This window comes from Sinohyriopsis cumingii, chromosome 8, assembly GCF_028554795.1.
Source record: "Sinohyriopsis cumingii isolate HCF-2022 chromosome 8, ASM2855479v2, whole genome shotgun sequence".
In the NCBI taxonomy this organism is placed as follows: Eukaryota; Metazoa; Mollusca; class Bivalvia; order Unionida; family Unionidae; genus Sinohyriopsis; species Sinohyriopsis cumingii.
Genome location: NC_142968.1, coordinates 107,897,335 through 107,919,517, shown reverse-complemented (window position 1 = coordinate 107,919,517; position 22,183 = coordinate 107,897,335). Strand labels below are relative to the sequence as shown.

Sequence of the window (22,183 nt, the reverse complement as noted above, 5' to 3'; positions counted from 1 at the left end):
GAATAACCCGATAATTCCTTATATTAAGAAAGTAGAAAGGGTCCATTATTCGAAATTAAACCATATCAGCATAAAATCTCGTGAATAATGTACATTATGACGTCTGCTCCTAAAAGCTAGTTAATTTCTCGGCTTGAGAAATATCTTCCCAACACAGACTCCCCATCGTCAACATATAATCACTAAATTCTTATCATCTACGAACTGAGACATAAATACAAATAGCACATACCCTGGGTTTATTACAGTACTCAATCCAAAACATGGTATATCTAGTTTAGCAAGAAAAGTAAAGTAGGTCATTACAGTCACTATTTACTTTCAATGAGTGATAACATAATTGATAGTTGTGAATACACACATCAAACATCATATTTCGTGGCATGCATGCAAAAGTATCTACAAAAAAGAATTAAAAAGGATAAAGATTGTCTGGTGTACATTGCCAAAACAATTATTATAGCTGTATATATCTGAAAACAGTATGAGAGAGAGAGAGAGAGAGTGAGAGAGAGAGAGAGAGAGAGAGAGAGAAGTGTGTGTGTGGTCATACTGCTACGATGTCTGCAGTGTGACAGTTTATAGTGATGTCTAGCACTTGGGCATCATGCCGCAGACATGTAGCATGATGTCCCATCCATTCACGTTATCCTGACACCAGGCCGACCAGTCCTAACACTAACCTCTTAATGCTGAGCGCCAAGCGAGGCAGCTGTTAGTAACATTGCTCCTAGAAGTGTCGTCCCCCTCCCCCAATTTTAGCTGCTAATACTAATAATACTGATACAAATGTGCACCAGTCTACTTTGCTCCGACTCTATGATCTGCTCAGACACTGTGAAATCCATCTCTGACTGGAAAAAGGATGTGCAAGCAAGACATAAGATCAATATATTTGAAGTAAATGAGTGCAAGTATTCATGCAATTTAGTTTAAAACTACTGCTTTCTAGCAGGGGATAAGAAGAGTATGAGCCTCCCCGAGGAGCGTTCCCCTCTATGCAAGAACAGGAAGCATGATAGCTTCGATGCAAAATAGATTCTTGTCGAGTACATTGATTTCGTGGATTTATTAAAACACAACTTTCCATTGCATCAAAGAGCAAAAGACAGTCCACTATTGTCGGGCACACCATTCTATTTATATCGTGCGTGCCTGGTACACCATTCTGCTATTATGACATATTTCTGTCACGAGGATGAGAAAGACAGTCCAATAAAGAAGTAATCATTTGCTTCAAGAAATAAAAACCGATTCAAAATACCCGTAGGTCAAAAGACCAATTTGATAAAGATTACGCTCTATCGTCCTCTAACAAGTTGTAACATGGTGTTGTGTATTGTGCTCCTCAGCAGCAAGTTAACATTTCTATTCCGTTCTTAAGAAACTAAAATTATCATACGTTGTTCATATAGTTCGGATGCTTCTTGATTATTTCACTGAAATGCAGTCCGCGCCACTCTGTTAGTATTAAATCCAAACAAGACTTAAATGAGTTAGAAAAACAAACTCTGACATTCAATGTACTAGGTAGGATTTGTCTTCATTGGCCTGATCGAAATAGTGACTCGAAGGCATAAATGCAAATCCTCAGTGCGAATGTCATAGTTTACTTGATGAGGAAAGAGAGAAGATTATGAAGGTTGTATTATATTTTTATAGTAATCACACTGTACAACAACTATGAATTCGTGTCTAAGTTGGTTCATTGTCAAGATGACATTGCTACAAATTGTTCTTTTTTCTGTAAATCGTGAACCTTATTATATTGTGTGCCAATGTTTACTGTATTTACATCACACGTAATATTGAAAGTTTATTACCCAAAAGAATTTTTAATAATTTCCTTACTCAAATTATTGGCCTCATACAGATTAGAGGTATTCTTTCAAAAAAATTGATAAACAGAAGTTGTGTGTGTGTGTGTGTGTGTGTGTGTGTGTGTGTGATTTTGGATTTTTAACGTAGCTTTAACAAATTTCAACTCATACCGCTACGATGTCTGTAGTGTGGAAGTTTATAGTAATGTCTAGCACAGGGATATCATGCCACAGACATGTAGCATCATGTACCACCAGGTCACATTATCCTGACACCAGGCCGCCCAGTCCTAACACTAACCTCTTACTGATGTGCGCCAAGTGAGGCATCTGCTAGTACCATTTTTATAAGTCTTTGGTATGACTCTGCCGGGTTTCGACCCCGCGACATTCCGCATCCGAGGTGGACGCTCTAACCACTTAGGCCACAGGAGCGGTCCAGTATTATACGTAAAGTGATGTGATCTTCTATATTAGGGCACTGTATAGGCATTGCTGCTTTTTAGAAAGAAGACGTCTAGTTAAAGCACGTCAAATCAACCCAAGCTGACTGCAACATAATGCGAGCAATCAAGTAGAACAAAATTATAGCGTTATTTACGACGACGTTGCAACGAGCTTCAAGTGCAAACAAGTGGATTGGATTTTATGACTATTGGTTAAATACAAATATTAAATTTTTCTGATGCGGGGACATAAACGCAAGTTGATACATAGGTGACTATGCGATACAGTAGTAAAATTACTGATCTGTGTGGCAAATATTGCTTGCAAAATGTGATTGTTTTAAAGTCGAAAATGATTTAAAGTTACGTGCACTGATGCACAAATCCATATGGTGTGGTTAAATTTACATAATATTGCATACAGTACTTGGCCGCACGCCATTATCTTTCAAAATTATTTCTGTAGTTGTCCATGATCTGGCGCTCGCCACATTCAAAGCGTCCTTCGCCACATCACTCTTTGGATCCCATATGTGATGCCTTTGCAGATGCTCAATGAACATTTTGACGGACTCATCTCTGTTGTCGTAGTCTGAAATAAGATGGGACATTTGGTCTATGGAGCTTCTGGCTTTCGCTCTCTCAAGCATCACCAGGCAGTCGGATTTGTTCCTTCTGCAAGCGATTCTAATGGCCTTTTTGGCTGACTCCGAGTTTGGATTCCAAACTTTGAATCTCTTCATGTGTTTGATGAAAAGTAAGAGGCGCCATCCACAAGACGTGTTCGACACAAGTTCTTCAAGTTGTTCCATTGATCCCACAACGCCCTCATTTTCCAGGATGCTTAATACTTTGAGGTTGTTATGTTTACAGGCAAGTGCCAATGATGATGTGGCTTCCTTACATTTGGGGTCAAAAACGGAACATCTTTTCAAATGTTCTATGTAGAGTCTAATTTGTACATGTTTCATCTCAGAGTCCTCTACTGCATCCTGTAGAAGATCCATGGTTCCCACAGCACCCTCTGCTTCTAAAATGGACAGAACGTCTTTGTTCATATTCTTGCAAGCAATAAGTATGGCAATCTGTGCATATTCACTATCAGGATTCCATGCATTGCGAGACTTCATGTGTTCTATGAATGTCTTTGCGCGCTCATGCGGAAGGTTTGGCATGGAAATCACATCGTTGAGCATTTTCATTGAGCTAACAACACCTGCTTTTTCTAGAGCTTGGACAACGTCTAGGTCGCATTTTCTGCATGCTGTCGCAATCAAACGTTGAGCAACAACACTTCCAGGGTCCCAAATACCGCACCGAATCAAGTGATCCATGTACAAATATATACTAGACTTTCTTTTAGACATTGCATACTCTAGCAACTCCATCGTTCCAACTACGCCTTCTTCTTCCAAAGCCAGGAGCAGATCTTTCCTGTTGCTGATACAAGCATATGCAACAGACTTTGGAAGGCTTGGGTGATAATTGTTCCAAGTATTTGATGATTTGAGCAGTTTTATGCCAGCTACTAACTGGTCTTTTCGGGTATCCTTACTGATGTTCTCGACTAGAGATTCAACAGGAAGTCTGATACCTTCAGCAACAAGGATGTTCCAGTTGACATCATTTCTGAGCTTGAAGCTCTGCTCTAACACATGCACCATGCTATCGTCTTTTACATCCCACACCCCCTCGTTTTTCAAAACGCCGATCGCATATTGTAAAGTCTGACCTTCTAATGTCCACATGTTTTTCTTGAGACTTTCAATTGAGCTTTCTTGAAGTAATACATTCCAAACATCCTTCCTTACTGCGTGCTTCAGGGCATGGGAGTAGAAATCTAATGAGTGTGGGTAAAACTGCCCATTCTGTTTCAAAGTTGTTATTGCTTTGCTGGCCACTGCAACGTCTCCGTTCTTGATGATATGATTCAAGTCCTGCATCCGTAGTCTGACTCCCGCACCTTCTAATATATCTACCAAGTTCTGGCGACCTAGGATATAGGCATGCACCAGAGCTTTTCGCTCTGTGTGTCCCTCCTTGTCAAACAATTTCAAATCAATAATTCTCTCAAGTACTATCTTGACGAATGTTTCATTTCCATTTTTTACGCTGCAACAGAGGTGAATTGATGTAGGGTCTGTATCTTGCAGAACCATAGATGCAACCTGTCCGTGACCACGCAGAAGCGCATTGGTTAAAATCGCCTTCTTAGTTTTGTAGCCCCAGCAATTTCTCGTATGTCTCTCGTCAACACCATGCTGACAGACTAAATACATGAGCAGCAATTCCCAAACAGACTGTGGTGGAACGTTGGGACTCACACACAGTGCTGGCAGGAAGCAGCTCAACGTTCCACTGAATTGTTTAATGACAATGTTTCTGTGCATGCAGTAGTGGCACGTATCGAGCTCATTCGTGGTCAGGAAATGATGCATTATATTCCTCTTTTGAAAAACACTCGACAAATATTCTACAAATCTAAAGTTTCTGAAAGCCTGGAGACAAGCCATGTTGATTACATTTCTATTTTCAGTCACTTCTTTGTAAACTCTGTCAATCAGCACTTCGTATATCTTCTCTGGGACGTAAACCATCATGCTAGCAGCAACAAAGTTATCTCCGTTAGCAATCTTTTCTCCTACGTAAACCCGTTGACACAAATAATCAGACGAACAATATCTGATAACAACTGCGCAATTTCTTACACTAAGAATCAAACCAACTGCTTCATGAATAATATCATGGGAGAAGGAAACGCTCGTTTCAGTTGTCGTGATGTATGTTCCTGCCATGCGTCTGAACTCTGCCATCAAAATCTTCTCGACCGATATGTGACTGATACCAACCCCAAGGAAAACTCTAGCTATATCATTTGCAACGAACTGGAGATTCTCTGGTAAGGAGCCATCGTATAGTTCTATGACACCTTGAGAACAAAACAGGACTGACAGTGCAAGCAATTTTGTACCATCGAGTCTCTCGAGCGCATAGAGCAAATATTCCATCGGAGACTTGAAGAAATTGTGCTTTCTTTTAAATAATGCATCATCAATGCAGAACAAGTGACAGGTTTGAGGAAATCCCAATTTCCCCATAAATGTTTCAACACATTTAATCATCTCCTCATTGGATATGTCGACCGAATGAGAGGTGAGGATAGCATGCATAATTTGCTTCTTTTCTTCATTGTCCAATTCAACAGAAGACAGAGTAACTTTTGAATTTGTCATGAATATATGATAATTCTTCACCTTATCCCATATTTGTCGCATAACAGTCAAACCAATGGTAATGACAATACGAAGTTTGCCGTTCCTTACGCATGTGTCTATTTCCTCCATGTGAGTGTTCCATTTGTGGAACATTCCTTCGTCTAGGTCGAATCTGCCGGCCAAATCTTCTATTAATATTAAATCCACTTTCTCGAGGTTAATAGCTCTCCAGTCGTAAGAATTATGTAAAATGAGCCGCCTTCCTGGAACTGAGAATTCCTGAAGTAGGTACAACGCGTTGGCGCTCTTTCCGTCTCCGGAATGTCCTACCAAAACAACACAGCCTGTGGTTCTAAGTGCTGTCATCGCAGCTTTTGTTTGGCTGGTAGGGATGAAAGTCCTTTGTGCATCTAGGATATCCTCTGTTTGAGCTGAAGGAGAATGGATTATGTGATTAATGTACACGTTACATATTTGCTGCGATAGGAGGAAGCTAAAACTGGAAGTGGCATTTCAGATAGAAAGACCCGGCATACTATAAAAAAGTAATTGACGTAAAAGTAAACATACTCGATTTTGATTGACAGTCTTGGCCTTTTTTGACGGAAACTTGGTTTCATGTGCATATAATATTAAAAGCAACAAAACACCGGAAAAGTAACTTATAATGTGCGCTAGATGAAATATATGTGTATGTCATGGTTATTATTAGATTTTTTTATTTAAAAAAAACTCTTTTCAAGGAAGATGAACTATCTTGACGAAAGTTTTTTATTCTAGTCAAGGCTCTGTCAAAGAGTTCCTTTCTCTGTCAAGTTTGTATGCAATGGTCAATCATAACAAGCTTATGCATTCATACAATACAATAAGAGAGGGTTATATTTGTAGGTTCCAGCGGCATTTTTACTGTTGAGATAAAAGCTATTTTGGGATGTCTGTTGTGTGATCAGATTGTGCAAACATTTTGCAAATAGGATGTTCAATACTGAGCGTTTTGAAGTTCTATCACTAGAGAGAATGATAAGAACTGTATAATACTGACATTGGATGGTCGCAGTAACATTGGTTACACATGTTAACGTTTCTGTTTTGTGCCTCTGTATATTAACTAAGAGTGACATACATAACACACCTTGGATTGTTTTATTTTCAGGCTTCTTCCTTGAGTTAGAAGTTACGCAAGTAGACAAACCATACATGTCATTGAAATATTTAGAACTGCAACTAAAACTTGTTACTTTTCAGTCCATAAGATCCTGAACAAATATTATGCAATATCCCTTAATGTGAGAAGAAATAAATAGGTTTTAGGTTATATAGCTCGAGTTTATCTAGGTCAAATATATACGCGATCAGCCATAAAGCTATTCATGTTGATACGACGTCCCACTTACTTTTAATAAACGATTTGCTACTTATGTGAATAGTAGAAGTCTATGATCTAGTCATAAAAATGTGTTTTTCCAAAATATTAATTTCTTGTATATTAATGCATTGTCACTTTCTGTTAGGATTCATACCGATAATAGGTCATCATTCATACTATAACATAAACACCATCACAACTCTGTACCTGAAAAAACTTTAAAAAATAAAACAAACACCTAGATAACTTTGTACATTTTGCGCTATCTCGTCTATGAAACATTATATCAATGTAACAATCGTCACAGGCGCAAAGCGAAACAATGACATGAAATGAAACAAATTTCCATAATCTCAACGATGTTCATAATCTATTGCTTTTAGGGATAATAGCGTCGGCCTATTCTACATGATCGACTCAAATAACAACAGTACGGAATGTTATCGAGACGGAACAAAAAGCATGTCTCATTAGAAGGCGCCGAATTATTATGACTGTTACATAGTGCTTGTTAGCAACCACTCTGACAATAAGAGCTGTTCCCTCTATATTTTTGTAATGTCAAAAGACTCTAATTATAAAGCATGGACAGCGTACCTCACATACTGTATGAAGACCTTCAGAACTGGTGACTTCAGATTGATCAACTATTCTAGAGCAAGAAGAACATATATAGAATGTGACAGATAAGAAATGTGATTAGTATTCACATCCGATAGCCAAAGCAAAATAAAATAAAACTCATACAAGTATATCTTGCAATGAACACTCTATTCATAATACTAAGCGATTCGTTTGTTTAGAACCATTTTAAACTGATTTCTGAATGAAAAAAGTTATGAAAGAAATTTCTCAGGAACTAGTGGCAAATACTATATAATGGCAGTGATACCTGAATGATCTTTGTTACAAGCATTCTTCATGAATGAAAAGAACTGACATATTACTCTGAAGAACTAAATCACCTGTACAAATTAGAAGCACTTTTCTTTTTCATATTTTCTAACGAAATTTCATAAAACAGCATATTGCAATCGAGGCTGTGATTCATTCAAACTTGTCAAATATTTTACCGAATGGTATGATTATAGACAAAGCAATTATAATTAGATTTCATGTGAGCTGTTGTAACATTGCAGGCTTCACAGTGACGCATTTATTTCCGATATTTAATATTGGTTTTCAACAGAAAGGGAGACTTTATATATCAAAATGGAGTCTTTCGAATACCTAAGATTAACAGTCTTTCTATGATTCATCCGAGTAGACACGTATGCATTGAGTGCCGCAGTTTTCAAACGACAGCTAAGCGATGCGTACATGCATTTGAATTGTGAAGTTATGGTTGGAATAGGTTGACGTAAACCTCATAAACACGAATCCCTAGTGACATACTTAAGGTGTAGATTTGTTGTCTAGTATTATTATAGATGCCTTTAAACCGGTCGTATTTAATTAAAAATATTGTAGTCAGTGGTATTAACTAAAACAAAAACATTGACGTAAAAATTAATATTCACACTAAAGTCTACAATACAGGTCACATTGACTCATTTGACAAGTAATACCTTTATATTGAATAGTTCTACTTGTGATACATATACATTTATGATTGCCTGCAATGTTTACAGCAAATAAATCCTCTCACCTAGATCTGACGTAATTAGAGCATGACTAGTAGCAGTTCAGGAAGACCTGCTCTGATTAGACATTTTATTTTTCTCATGTAAAACCTAAAGTATCAGCGGAAAGTGGTTCTTCCCGGGGTTTTCCAGGGTTCTTCCTCCACCAATTATACTGGCCGCCGTGTATAGCCTATATTGTGCTGAAAAAATGGCGTTAAACCCTACAACAACAACAACAAAATCAGCGGAAAGTGAGTCTTTGAACGCAATGGGACTATGAGCGCATAAATCCAGGTCACCCCCTGCCAACCTCACCTTTCGATGTCACACACTTACAAACAATATTTGAAGTCATTATCCAATAGCAGCCGGTCGTGGTAATGGTTTTCTAAACGATAAGCTTGGACGGCAAAGGGTGGTCCATCCCAAGGTACTCAGATCCCACTGTGTCCCAAGACCCCGCTATTTTCAACTGTATATCCAAGAAAAAAAGTCGCTTATCCTTGCTGTCTATATTCCAGTTTGCACGGAAAGGTTGTCGCTAACAACGTGGTGTTGTCTCCTGGTTCTTATTCTAAAGTTGTTTGAATTGATAGATGAGCGTCGCGTTTGATGCACTAGGCGCTGTGGCGAAACAACCAATCATTGTTATAGGAGTTGTTGACTTGGTCTAGTCCATCCAGTAACCTTGGCTGCTGTATTATAAAAACACCTGAGCAAGAGGCAACTGCGACTTCATAGGCTTTGTCGCTGTAATATTCAGGTCAATCTGCCTCGGGATTTCTGTACAGGTATACTATGGCCTTGATGATTATTTCAGATTGCTCTAAATAAGCATCTACTATGTAAACAATGACATCTTACATTATTTACTCTGATCGAAATGAAGACGCTGCCTTTCACGATCACAACGAGTACAATACAGTGGAAAAGGCATACCTGAATTAGAGTGTGCGCCCACAAAAGTATATAAAAATATCATATCAATACAAGTTGGCAAGATTCAACTTGTCGTAGGACTAAACAGCACATCTTAATGGCATCTTCAACCTATTTAACGCTCTTGATCTTCCAGGAAGACACAAGTTCATTAAATTTGACTATGTTTTTCAGAATAAAAACAATATTAGCTGAACGCGACATAATCATATATGTGAATGACTTTTTGGTCTAGTTTCCAGTATAGCCTCTCTCAAGCGTCTTTTCTAGCTTGGAATGCCGCACCTTATCACACACGTTGAATTTCTGTCTTAACTAAGTTGCTGGTAACGTCCTCGTGATTTTGAATGTCACTCTTATGTGCTGGTCATCCCAATGGTTCTGTGTTTGGTATTGTTGTACTTGTCTACCAGCGATTGCAAAAGTTCTATATACTTTCTTGTCTGCTTCTTTGCAAAGTGCTCCCACTTTACAGTTGTAGCGTACGATCGAACTGTTAAAAAATCACAAATTTGCCTTCGTTGAACATTGAATAATTATGTATTGTATTCTGCCCTCGCCAGTTTTCAAAGTTGGTGTCGCAGAATTCGCCACCACGATCAACTCAGACCTTTTATGCTCTGCGTGCTCTTGTTGCTATTTCGAAAACGTCTCCGACTTTTACTTTTGAGTGGCAAACTTAATGCGTACTTGCTAAAATGTTTATAATATAGCGCATATATTTGGGGCCGCTATTACATCAAGTATATTATTTGAGAGCTATCAGTTCACCAAAGCAAATGTCGTGAAGGTTTGGCAACAACTCTTGGAAAACACGTTTGCTTACGAGCTTATATAACTTGTCTTCTAATCCGATTTCAAGCTTGTAATTGAATCCCATGGTGCCCCTCACAAAAGTTCTGTATTGGCTTTCTCCAGTTCCGTTTGGTGTTATTGCTGCTAGCATATCTAGCGTATTTTATTTTCGCACCGATGTTGTAACTCTGGAAAATCTCTGTAGCAAATGTCATGCCTCATAGCCGTGGCATCTAGCTGATTATAGAGTTCTTTACCAGGCAGCAGTTGATCATAAAAATCGAGTTCCTGATACAGACGGTTATTAGGACTAGTGTACTTATGTCCTGGCTAAATCCGACCACTCTTGAACTTCGGAGGTCGTCCAATGAGCTTGTACAAGTGAAAAGTTACCACTATACATTCTACATCGTTTACAGATGGCGCAGTGTTCAATTATTTAATTGCCATGACTACAAATATCATCAGCACATGCATACATCTATACAAAATGTTGCGGTTTAAAACACGTTCAGTACTTTATGTGACTGCGCTCTACGTGTTTAAGACAAACACGGGTTAGTGGATTTCACTATAGTTGCCTGAGACAACAGCTTTGACAAGTCCTGACATTTTTGTGCCGCAAATAATACATAGCGCCTTTAAAACAGGACGACCATTCTTAGTTTCCCGAACGTTATCTGCATTATTTCTGCAAGGTAAGCACCATGAAGCTGTCATTATACGCGATGTTTAGACAAAACAAGCATTGTCACAAGCAATTAAAAATAATTTAAAAAAAAAAAAAACATACAGCGGCCTGTGGTTTGCTGTCAACGCCAGGACGAAAATCGCTTTAAATCTAGCTTGTGAGTGTCTACATTTGTCTTTTAGTTAAATTCTAGTACGTTGTCTAGTGAGGGTAATCCTTTGTGCCGTAATCACATTTAATAAACGCAGTAAAGACCGTAAGCTGAGCTGGCCCTATGCTGAAACTGAGTGGAATTATAAACACCAACCGCGTTCTGCACTAGAAGCATAGTGCTTGATGGTGTAAGCAAGGTGTTAGACAAAAAGAGTCAAAGTATTATAAAGCATTGCTATCTGGCTTGCTGACCATATCAACCCCATGTGGTCCAGATCCATCAAAATAGTTGTCCATGGCACAGCATTTTCATTCCTCATTTGTTTTAGAAAGCCAGTCCTTAGAATATGCGTCTTGAACTGACTTTATGTTCTTAAGAGCTTTCTTGGTGTCAAAGTTGCTTAGTGGCATCCTGTTGATGCGTAGTGCAAGCCCGCGGGCTCTCATGTTTTCACTTGTGAACACAAAAAACTGCAGGCAACCGTTCACCTGCGTTGCCAGCAGCAATCAATGGTAGACGTGGTAGATTTCACATCGTTTCTTTAGTTGCGCTGCCAGCAACTTAAGTACAATGCTTTCCCTGCTGCCGTTTGTTTCTGTACATTGTCGTACCTCTTTGTCAACATGAGCGTGTTGCCGCCCGAAGAAAATTAGTTTGTTGTTAGCTGTATAGATAGCGGACAATCTCCCTATACGCAATCATTGTGCCAGCAGCAATCAATGGTAGACGTGGTAGATTTCACATCGTTTCTTTAGTTGCGCTGCCAGCAACTTAAGTACAATGCTTTCCCTGCTGCCGTTTGTTTCTGTACATTGTCGTACCTCTTTGTCAACATGAGCGTGTTGCCGCCCGAAGAAAATTAGTTTGTTGTTAGCTGTATAGATAGCGGACAATCTCCCTATACGCAATCATTGTGTATTTGCATTGTGTTTCAGAGAGAGAGAGAGAGAGAATTAGATTTTATGTCATTCCACTTATACGCATAATGTTTAGACAAAACGTGAAGTGTTTTGCGTCGTAGTACTCTGCCGCTAGTTACCCTTTCCAGATATAGCTCAGCTTTCCGCAACCATTGCTAGCGAACCAAAATTAGGCAATAATTGTGGCGCCCACGACACAGGAAGTAGTAGGGTTGCTGACACGGCACCACCCATGCGAGATATCTGTTTAACAAACAATAGTAGGGTTAAGCCTGCATTATAATGTTTTGCTTTGCTAAAAAGAGGATACGGTGTTGGTTAGTGCAAAAGAATTCTTCCTTGATGCAGTTGACTATTTCGAAGTCTAAAGGATATGTCTGTCTTTTACTTATGAGCTGCAACAACTGACTGATGTTGTGATGACGTCAAAACGACTTTTACCTTGATAGAACTCGTTATAATAGTTCGTTTTGACAATAACAGTCATCTTACCAATAATAGCACGAATCATAAGGAACCTATCGGATCATATAAGTGATAGGGCGTGGATGCAGAAGAATAAATAGCCCAACTGTCTTCCACATTTGCATTAAAGTCCTTGGTACATTCTCTGCACTTATGAATCTCAAAATGAAAGATAGTATTCAGGTTGACAAAGTCCTCCGGGGATACCTTTGTTCCAGTATGAACATTTTGTTATTTCTGCATAATTTCTCGCAGCATAAAGTATGCTCATGAATAGTCTCCGTTGTCTACAGAAAAACTGCATTTGAGTTCATACCCAGTATGTTGTCTGTTATTGACTCTGACAGCACCATGATGTCGAATACATGACTGGATCTTTCTTCATTGGAAGGCTACAAAGAAGTGCCTGGGTAACTCGATGCTCAGCAAAGCACTTATTTACCAGGTGGCTGATCGATTCGCGGATTGTAGGTCACACTTGGCTATGACTGCTTAGCGCATCGTCTTATCCTTCATCGATAAAGCAGCAAAAGAGCAGGCTGCTCGCATCACTAATGTTGGGAGGGAAGTCGCTGTCGTGAAAGCCATCACCTCTACAACTCGTCTAGCAGGTTTCTTCATCTGTCATTAATTGTAAAGTCGATTCTGTGTCTGCCCTTGAGCGCTATCATAGCGTAGAATAGTTGGGTGCGATTACAGCGTTCTCGCTCGTATGATAAGTTTCCATAAACATCTGTCTTATCTCATCAGCGATGTCAACACCATTGTATGCGTCAGGAATTATGGTGATCACTGTTCAAACGTCATTAGCAAAAATGAAATAGATGAACTTATTATAGCTGGCTGTGATGTTATCGAACGATTCCATATTTCTGCAGAGATAAAGCAATTTCATAGCGAGTGCCATATGACAATTCTATGTGAATTGTATCTGACGGTGATGATGGCTGCTGCTTCACAGGGTCGACTTAGAGTCAAAGAGAGGTGTTTGTGACACATTTCCTATATGAAGTCTTTACTCTGCATAGCTAAAGCATCTTTTGTTGATGCAGATGATCTAGTATTTCTGTGTTCTCATTATCCATCATTACCCGCTTGTTTGCTGTTAGCAAGTAGATTTTGACGCGTGACAAACTCTGTTGTATTCTTTAAGTAGTTAAATTTGCCACCGCGTTTGCTGCCATTCTAGTTCTTTTGGACTTGTCCAAACTAGCGGCTTAAATTGTCTTTTCAAATTATTGGATGTCATCATACATGAATTTTCTTAACCCCTCATCGATGGAAGGAAGATCCTTCGTTCTGGTATACCTAGAACTTTCAATTCTTCTTCTTCCGCAGTACTGGTTTAGCTTAGTCAATTTATCTCAATATCACTTTCCGCTGATACTTACTAAGCCAAGGCTTAATTTTTTCGAGGTTTTTAAACATGCTTTCAAGGTCGTCTAAGTATTGAAAGTTATTTTCTCACTTAGTCCACTGCTTGTAAAAATAATTACTTTTCTTCCTTGTCTGTCATCTTCACTCTTTCCTTTCTTGTATGTGTCTTTCCATCCACCGTTTGCATAATCTATTGGAGGGTTCCCTAATGAATCTACAGTTGCTGGCTTGGTGCATGCACAATCATAAAGCGCTCCTGTGGTGTTTTTTAAGGAGATACCATGCTGCTGGATGGCCCATTTCATTCTCAACGGGCTGCGGTTTCTTCGCTAATAATTTATTTTATTTTACAAATTCTCGCAGTGCATGTCGTTGGTGAAAACTGCTCTTGCTTTTTATGTTTCGTATCTAGCGCCATCAACAACTTAACTAAAATAACATCGGTGACTTTTTATCTAATATGTGCTTATCTTGTTATTGTCATCACCAACTTCAGTAGTTTTTGTTCCAAGTCGCAATATCTGTTGCTGTTCTGAATACGCGCGCATATCTTCCCGTGTATCCACTCTTGCATACGGCATCATAAACAATATATTTACATAAAATGTTGCTTCATTTCGCTGTTTATGTAGATATAATTCATCAGTCTTTGCGATACATTTCAGGAACTTACTGCATCATTGAAAAATCCTTGAAGTCGTTTTACTGACCATTGTCGCTTTATGGTTTCTTGAACTTACCAGCATCAGTGCCATGACTATGATCACGCGCAATAGAATCCATGTCACGATTAGTTAGGCCATAAACTGGTAAAAGCATAAAGCGCAGCTATAATTGCCATTGCACTAAGCATCTCGTATGAGCGTGCCGTCAAAAGTGGCTTGTCAAAATCATAGCTTTTTCTTCGAACCGAACTTGTTGTACTCTTCTTCTAGTATGTGTCGAGTGTGTTCTAATTCAATGGCTATATCTGCATAGAAGTCAAAGTCTTTCCTTAGATACCTTGTAAATCATCTTGAGAGAACAAACTGGTAAGTAGCATTAAGCATATTGCTGTGTGAAACCATTTCGATGACTCTTCTGAACCCATCCAGTTGGAAGCACAGTGAAAGCATCTTCTGCGACATTGAATGCGGCCACTATTATCTTTAAGTTTAAAGCATACATGTTATACTATAATATTTTGTCTAATTGCAATACAGTCTGTCTAATATTTGTTACGGTGTTCTGAAACATTTTACCGTAGCCTGGTTGACGAAAGATGTAGTTGCAGATGATACTGAAACATTTTCCATGGTAAGATAGCGACAAGCTGGTAATGGCATCATTATCATGAGAGATAGTATGGTTGTCTTTCAACGTCAACAATAACTTAGCCATGTTCTGTGCGTAGGTCTCTTTTCAATGACGTGATTAACTCTACCTCTGCAGACACGCCTGATCAACGAAATCATCATAGTCACTAAATGCGCATACAATGCCAATGACTATTGGATCCTACGTATGTACAGTAATCTCTAGTATGGAGTGTTCTGTCATAATCCCGGTTAAATCCTAATTGTTTAAAAAAAGCACTTTAGCAATGTGAATGTAACAACTACTGCGACCTCTAAGACGTACACTATCTGCAGTAAGTAATGCTCTGGCAACATTTCAACGTCCCTGGAGAAATGACACTTGAACTACAAAAAAAAATCTTATCGCGGTCGACCATGTTAGCAGTTAGGACAGTATCTAAAATCGTTTACTATCTGAATGCAGAAGTCGCTGCCAAAGATCTTTCTGCATATCTTCTGATGACTGGCTCAAATAGTACATCCCAGAGACATGGCACAGTCACCCTGGATTACTTCTTATCAAGTCATCTTTGAGCGATATCTTTGGCGGTGACAATTGGGTAGACTTCTAAAACCATAGCCAATTATGGGCCATCAGTAGTGGTCGACTTCACTTGATTACACTCAGGCGACTTGTGCTTGATCTAAAACGACGTCACAAGTAGCTCCATTATTGCCTTCAGATCCCATATTATACAAAAAGGATTTCATTCAAATCGACAACATTTCTATCCAAAGAGGCAGAAAACAACAGTTTTGTGTAAACATCATAATAGATAACAGCAATCTGGCAAAGCGCAGCAGTCATTATTTCTATGCAAACTGGAATATGGATAGCACTGCTCAGCGACACACATGTTAGTGTCCTCCTATGGGTATTAGGACACAAAGGCATTTGCGACGGGGTCACCTTGTGCCGACTGAACTTTTCTTTTAGCAAAAATCACAGTCCATGATCGGATGCCACAAGGCCACAAGCTGTCGTAAGTGTGCCCCTTCGAAAATCGAGATCTGCAGAGGATGACGCAGACCTGTTCGTTCATAACCCCACTGAGTTCGAGGCTCCACTTTCCTCTAGAAGCAGCTATATAACTCTACTACTGTACAAAAGCACACCTCAGATACATGGAATAGCTAAATTTGCAAACCGACATGGTCATTTAGTCGCCAATATGAGGTTACAGACAAGACTAAAGTGATGTCGATGAGACATTCAAATAGATATAGCCATTATTTTTGCCTTTTCTGATTCCTAAAATTAATTGCCAGTTAGAATCGATAGTTAACTTGCGTGATTTAGCAAAACAGCGATGACAAAGATATGTAAGTACATCTAATGGCAGAAACAAACTTTGTCCCAAGTGAGGTCTTAATGACCTGAAAGCTAAAACCAAAGTGATAAATACATAAAGTTTTACCTGGAACATCTAATATTATATATCAACTTTGTTTAATCACTAATAACATTCCATGCACACTCGACTACAAACGAACCCGGAGTAAGCTACCGTCAGTATCTGCGAGTGATGCAAATTTACCTCTAATAACACCAGTTTGAGAGTATGCATGGATTTCACTAACATAACTCAAGACTAAAATCCTAAATATAACGCACGTTGATCTGATTAGCTGAAATTTAAGTCCGACATAAAATTCACTGATCATAAATTATAAGTCTCAACGTAGCTAATATCTTGGTGAAATCCATGCCAGCTCAGATTTGGTTAGATTTGGTGCTTCACGACACAGCAGCACGGGTTGGTTATTTATTTCCGAGGCAAAAGCCTTGCAGACTGCCTTGCCCAGTGACGCACTGCGGTAGCCTACACAGATTGGTCCGATGGTAGGATTCGTCGAACCCTTTAGATCGTGAGTCCTGAACGCTAGCCGCTGAGCTACCGCTGAAGTACTTGCCCCTTCAATAGTTCGTTAGCAACTGTATCCTACGTCCAGGACGGAATCTCCCCACAAGGCACGACCCTATGTAAATTTTTCAACTAATCACTGTATTTCAAGTGGAAGTTTCGAAACTAGCTGTTATGGGAGTGACGTCACTATTGTGAAAAAATGACATCCAGTTGGGAGATGTATATTTTCTAGTTACTGGCATGCGATACTGGTTTGCCAGTCTAGCCTCTGGTATCAGCAAAAAACAATCGTTTCTTACGAGATAGAAGTAAACGCATCAGGCCTATTCTACATGCCCCATCCTGCAGGCGGTCGAGGCCAGTTCAAATATAAGAGTGCTCATTAGTCAAGAACATTAGAAATCACAATAGACCATCCATGATTGTATTGTGCGGTATAAACCGGGCTATACGCTGTTTCCGCCATGTGAAAACATTCGCTTCACTCGGGTCTTATTGTTCATTTTCCTTAAAATTCACTAAGCCATATATATATATATATATATATATATATATATATATATATATATATATATATATATATATATATATATATATATATATGTGTGTGTGTATATATATATATATATATATATATATATATATATATATATATATATATATGTGTGTGTGTGTGTGTGTGTGTGTGTGTGTGTGTATGTGTGTGTGTGTGTGTGTGTGTGTGTGTAAATAAACTTTTTAATTTGTTATTTGCAATTATTATTCAGCTCTAAAATAATTTTTTGTACATCTATAGAGTAACTTTTGGGGCATTTTACTCGCCATGAAAGTCAAAGAAATAAAGGGATAAAAACCGAGCCAACCACCACTTCCAGTTAGCTAAACAGCCGTTTATGATTTATCAAATACCAGTAATGATATAATAATAAATTATGGATACGTTACTTTTTATTTTGTCTCCTTTTTTTCTCGTTTCATTCAAAAACGAAAGAAAAAAAAGTCAGGTAATATTCCTGGAAGAAAGAATTGGGTTCCTGTTAAATATTAAATGTTCGTCGCATTTTACTGATGTTGATATTTAGGTCTATGGGTGTCATTAATAATATTCAATAGGATGATAAATTAAAAATAATTATTTAATTATTGCTAATGCAAATATCAACATCGTGAAGTAACACGCATTTCACGCGTTATCTATTGCAATTTTTTTCTTCTTCTAAAAGACCCATCTTTTTGCTAAGAATCTCGTAAGTAGGTTCCAGTATCCCATGATATAAGAGCGATACAGGAGATTAATATTATCCCAGTCTGGTTCATATGTGTTCGTCTGCTTGTCTACCTGTCATTAGGAATGCGTTGGTGGTTTAGCAAGCACACTGTACCAACCCGTTAATTCCTCAAACTGTTCGCTCCGTCTTTTGGCTTCTTCTTCTGATGGTGCTACTTCCATACCTGTGAATCGGCAATAAGTCAGTGTTTGGTTATCATCTTTAAGTATCAAAAACTAACCTGTCATCAATAGAAATATTCAGTGGATACTAAAAATGTTGCAAGTCACGAGACGACCATCATGTATTGAAGGGAGACTACTTTGACTTGATTATAACAAACTAAGCAACACAGAATTCCAACCATTTGGCCATTGTTGTCCTTCCATTTGCTCATAGTACATGTTTTATGTACATAGTAGAATTCGATACGTAGAGTGATTCCAGTCTGTTATAATTTGTCGTTTAATCTGTTACGTGTCGCTTAATCTGTTACAATCTGTCTTTTAATCTCTCACAATCTGTCCTGTAATATGTTATTAATATTATCTGCCGTTTAATCTATTAAAATATGTCGTTTGAATTCTCACGCACTACAAAAATTGTGTGTGTAGAAACGAACAAACATCGAGTGCTATGTGCTAAGTTATTTCATGAAGTACAACAATGGATGCAATATATAATGAAGAGATAATATTGATGAATTCGTCTGCGTTCTAAAATGTCTCATATTGGATAAAGCTACAATTTCATGACCAGGGCCGTAGAGAGCGATCACAGGCCTACGGGTAAGAAACACCCGGGCCTTTCCTAGTTCTTGTTCTAACAAACTTTTTCTTTTATAAAATTTAAAAGTGATTTTTCGGCCCGGGCCCCGAGGATATGTCCCCGGGTGCCCCCCCCCTCCATTGTCGGCCCTGTTTATGACTTCGTATTCGCAAATACGTTTGTGATAAATCTGGATGAATACTAGGTGACAATAGTATTTATTTTGAATATACTTTTTATCACATGTATTTGCATATTATGTAAAATGTATATCAATGTAAGACTTAAGAGGGAAGGAAGACTCTAAAAGAAAAAGCTATCCTCAGAGGCAAAACTGTCATGGATATATACCTCTGGATTCGAATGTCATCATGGTAGCCTCCGTGTGTTTCGTAATTGTTGTCATCGTGGTCGTTGGTCTTGTCGTTGGACTCGTACTTTGTCCTTGCCTTTTGTTCCTCAGGGTTTTTAGCCCCCCGAGTTGTGCGTCTACTTGTTGACTAATATCTGCCAAAGGTAAAAATGTGATTACTCAGAAATCTTGATAACTTGAAAACAACTAAACAAGGAAGAAGAAAATACATATACCATTTATCGTTTTATCGACAGGAACTTTGATCACACAGTTTTCGATTGTAGCAAGTTTTTGTCTTGCACAAAGGAACGGGTCTATTGTAAAAATTAAGCTCTTTCTGTAAAATTACCTATGCGTGTTAAATAAATAAATTGTACACGGTGGCTTGTACAAGAGAACTGGACTTGCTGTGGGGATGACATGTAAGTATAAAGGCACTTACAAATACGATGCTGAGTTCTAATAGAGTTTCTACCAGGGGCCTGGTACACCTTAAACTATGGATTTCATCTACACTACATCCTTCTCAAAGCACACTGTACAGATAGCAGTGATACGACCTTCGTTTTGTTTCATTTGTATAGCTTAAAAAATTACCTTCTCTTTGCCAGCATTCCAATCTACTCAACAGCACCTCTTCTCGACGAAAATCAAACTCTGACTGAAGCTCCAAAGCGACGAGCTCCATGAGGTCAGAATGCAAGAACTGTCCGGCTGGCAGCCCATTGGTCAGTCTGCTGAAGACCTTCAACAGTTCAGCCTTAACATTTGCAAAAGTTTCAGAATCCATGGATGGTGAATCCATATAAGAAGCACAGTAGGTGTCCCTCATTTTCCTTAACCGGGTAATATCTGCCTCCAGAGAGACATCTCCCGGAGGTGGCTTCCGCGTCCAAACGAGGTCATATGCTGACCTGGAGTGGTGCAAATTCTGGAATAACACACATAGCAGAGCTAAATCAACGTTCAGGAGACACGGATTCCCCGTTTGCGGAAAGAGCAGGTCATAATTTTCTTGCTTAATAATGCTAGACTTGAGCTTTGACAGTTTCCGTTTGTAGTATTCTAGAAACTCTCTCAATGACTTCCGCGAGGCTACAACATAATGGTACTGGAAGACCTCCCTCAGTACTTTGTTCCCGACGTCTAATAACAGGATGCAGAAGTGGAAGAAGTTAGTCCGATTGGTCAGTTCTTGTGTCACGTCAACACTACCCATCCTTATATTTCTCTGATGTAGCATCAAGTAGCAACATTAATGTGAACCGTCCTCGTGCGGCTCATGTTAAATAATGTAATCTGGCCATGTAAGAAGTTCGACTCATAATACATGGTATCCAACTCAACATTAAATGGTGCATTTATATAAAATTTCAATAATATGTTCTATAGATATTCCATATGCTTGACATGTATATACTGAAATCGAGTACTTCTACTTAATTTTTGTCAAAATCTCCATCAAAAATGACATTTAAATCAGGATTTATTTGGTATTTTACTTTGAAGTTTTGTTCAACACAAAGGCTGTAATGTCTTGCTTCCTTTGTAATTGTTGCTCCTGGTTTTCTTGAGTCCTTGATCTGTAAAACCGATAATACACCAAAAGTAAATTAAAAGTCTACTAGATTCGATATACTGTATTATTAAATTATCGTCAAAAGATGGTTTTACATACATTGTCGCAAATTGTATTCTTCAATAACAACAGCTTAGACCCCGATAGCCAGCCACATACAACATCTATTCAACAGAATTTAAGCCGTTAAGCCATACAAGTTGTCGCCCCTTACGGTGTCGTTCACGAGGCCGTCGTCGGCACAACCACGAGCATACTGTTATAGAAGAAAAATATTCACAATCTTAGAAATTATGCAAATATACAACGAAAAAAATAAAGAACTTAAAAAGAAGAAAAAAGATAATGACCAACAAATATAATTTACGCACTATATACAACACTTATTAGTAATTATTTTGTCTCAATTTAATGAACGATTTTTCTGGAGAATAAAAGGTAAATTAAAGTTTCTGAGATTTTTATATATTTTAGCCCTTCTTTTGGGCCTCTTACCTTTTGCTTACTCGCCGCACCAATTTTGTTGAGGTGGGGACGACCCTGATGCAAAGTACTAATAGTTGTCCAAGGTATCATATCCATATCTCCTCAAAAGCTGGCCATGATCCTAAAGAAATTTTGTTCAAGTTATCTCATATCCATAACTTCTCAAAAGCTGGCTATGATTCTAACGAGATTTTGTCCAAGGTATCTCATATCCATACCTCCTCAAAAGCTGGCTATAATCATAACGAGATTTTGCTGTTTCTTTTCCGATATTCTGATAAATTTTTGCATTCGCGTATAATGCCACTTATTTTTTTAAAACTATCAGTTATTGATTATTGAACAATCTTCTGCATCCCACCCCATGTTTCAGAGATCGATCTCTGAATATGTGTACATGTCCCGTAACAGTGCGCAGGGAATAAAAACTAAAAACAAACAAACAAAATAAACAGAATAAAAGGCTATTACATCTAAATTGATGATACATAGAAAGGCAAACTAATTAAGGGATTACAGACACATATTTCCCTATATAAATCATCATTTAACACTACACATAGTCCCCGCACCAAAATCCGTAACTCCTGACACAATCAAAGAACAATTAAAAACACAAACGTTAAATAACATATTTGTTATTGTTTTGTTGCTCTAACACCAAACTAAAACTACTACATTTGTAAAGAAAGCAGTAAACTTTAATCCA

The 22,183-nt window shown here is 38.4% G+C and overlaps 1 protein-coding gene across 1 annotated transcript; it reads right to left on the bottom strand.

Annotated features, from left to right (window-relative positions):
• Window positions 1-224: 224 nt before the first annotated feature.
• On the bottom strand, window positions 225-20,673 carry LOC149794342 (uncharacterized). Its single transcript, XM_089968491.1, has 4 exons — window positions 20,007-20,673; window positions 19,406-19,561; window positions 18,405-18,470; window positions 225-5,912 (listed from the first exon to the last, which is right to left on the bottom strand). The coding sequence occupies exons 1-4, from the start codon at window positions 20,650-20,652 to the stop codon at window positions 2,671-2,673; spliced, it is 4,110 nt and encodes a 1,369-aa protein (XP_089824617.1). The 5' UTR covers window positions 20,653-20,673; the 3' UTR covers window positions 225-2,670.
• Window positions 20,674-22,183: the final 1,510 nt, after the last annotated feature.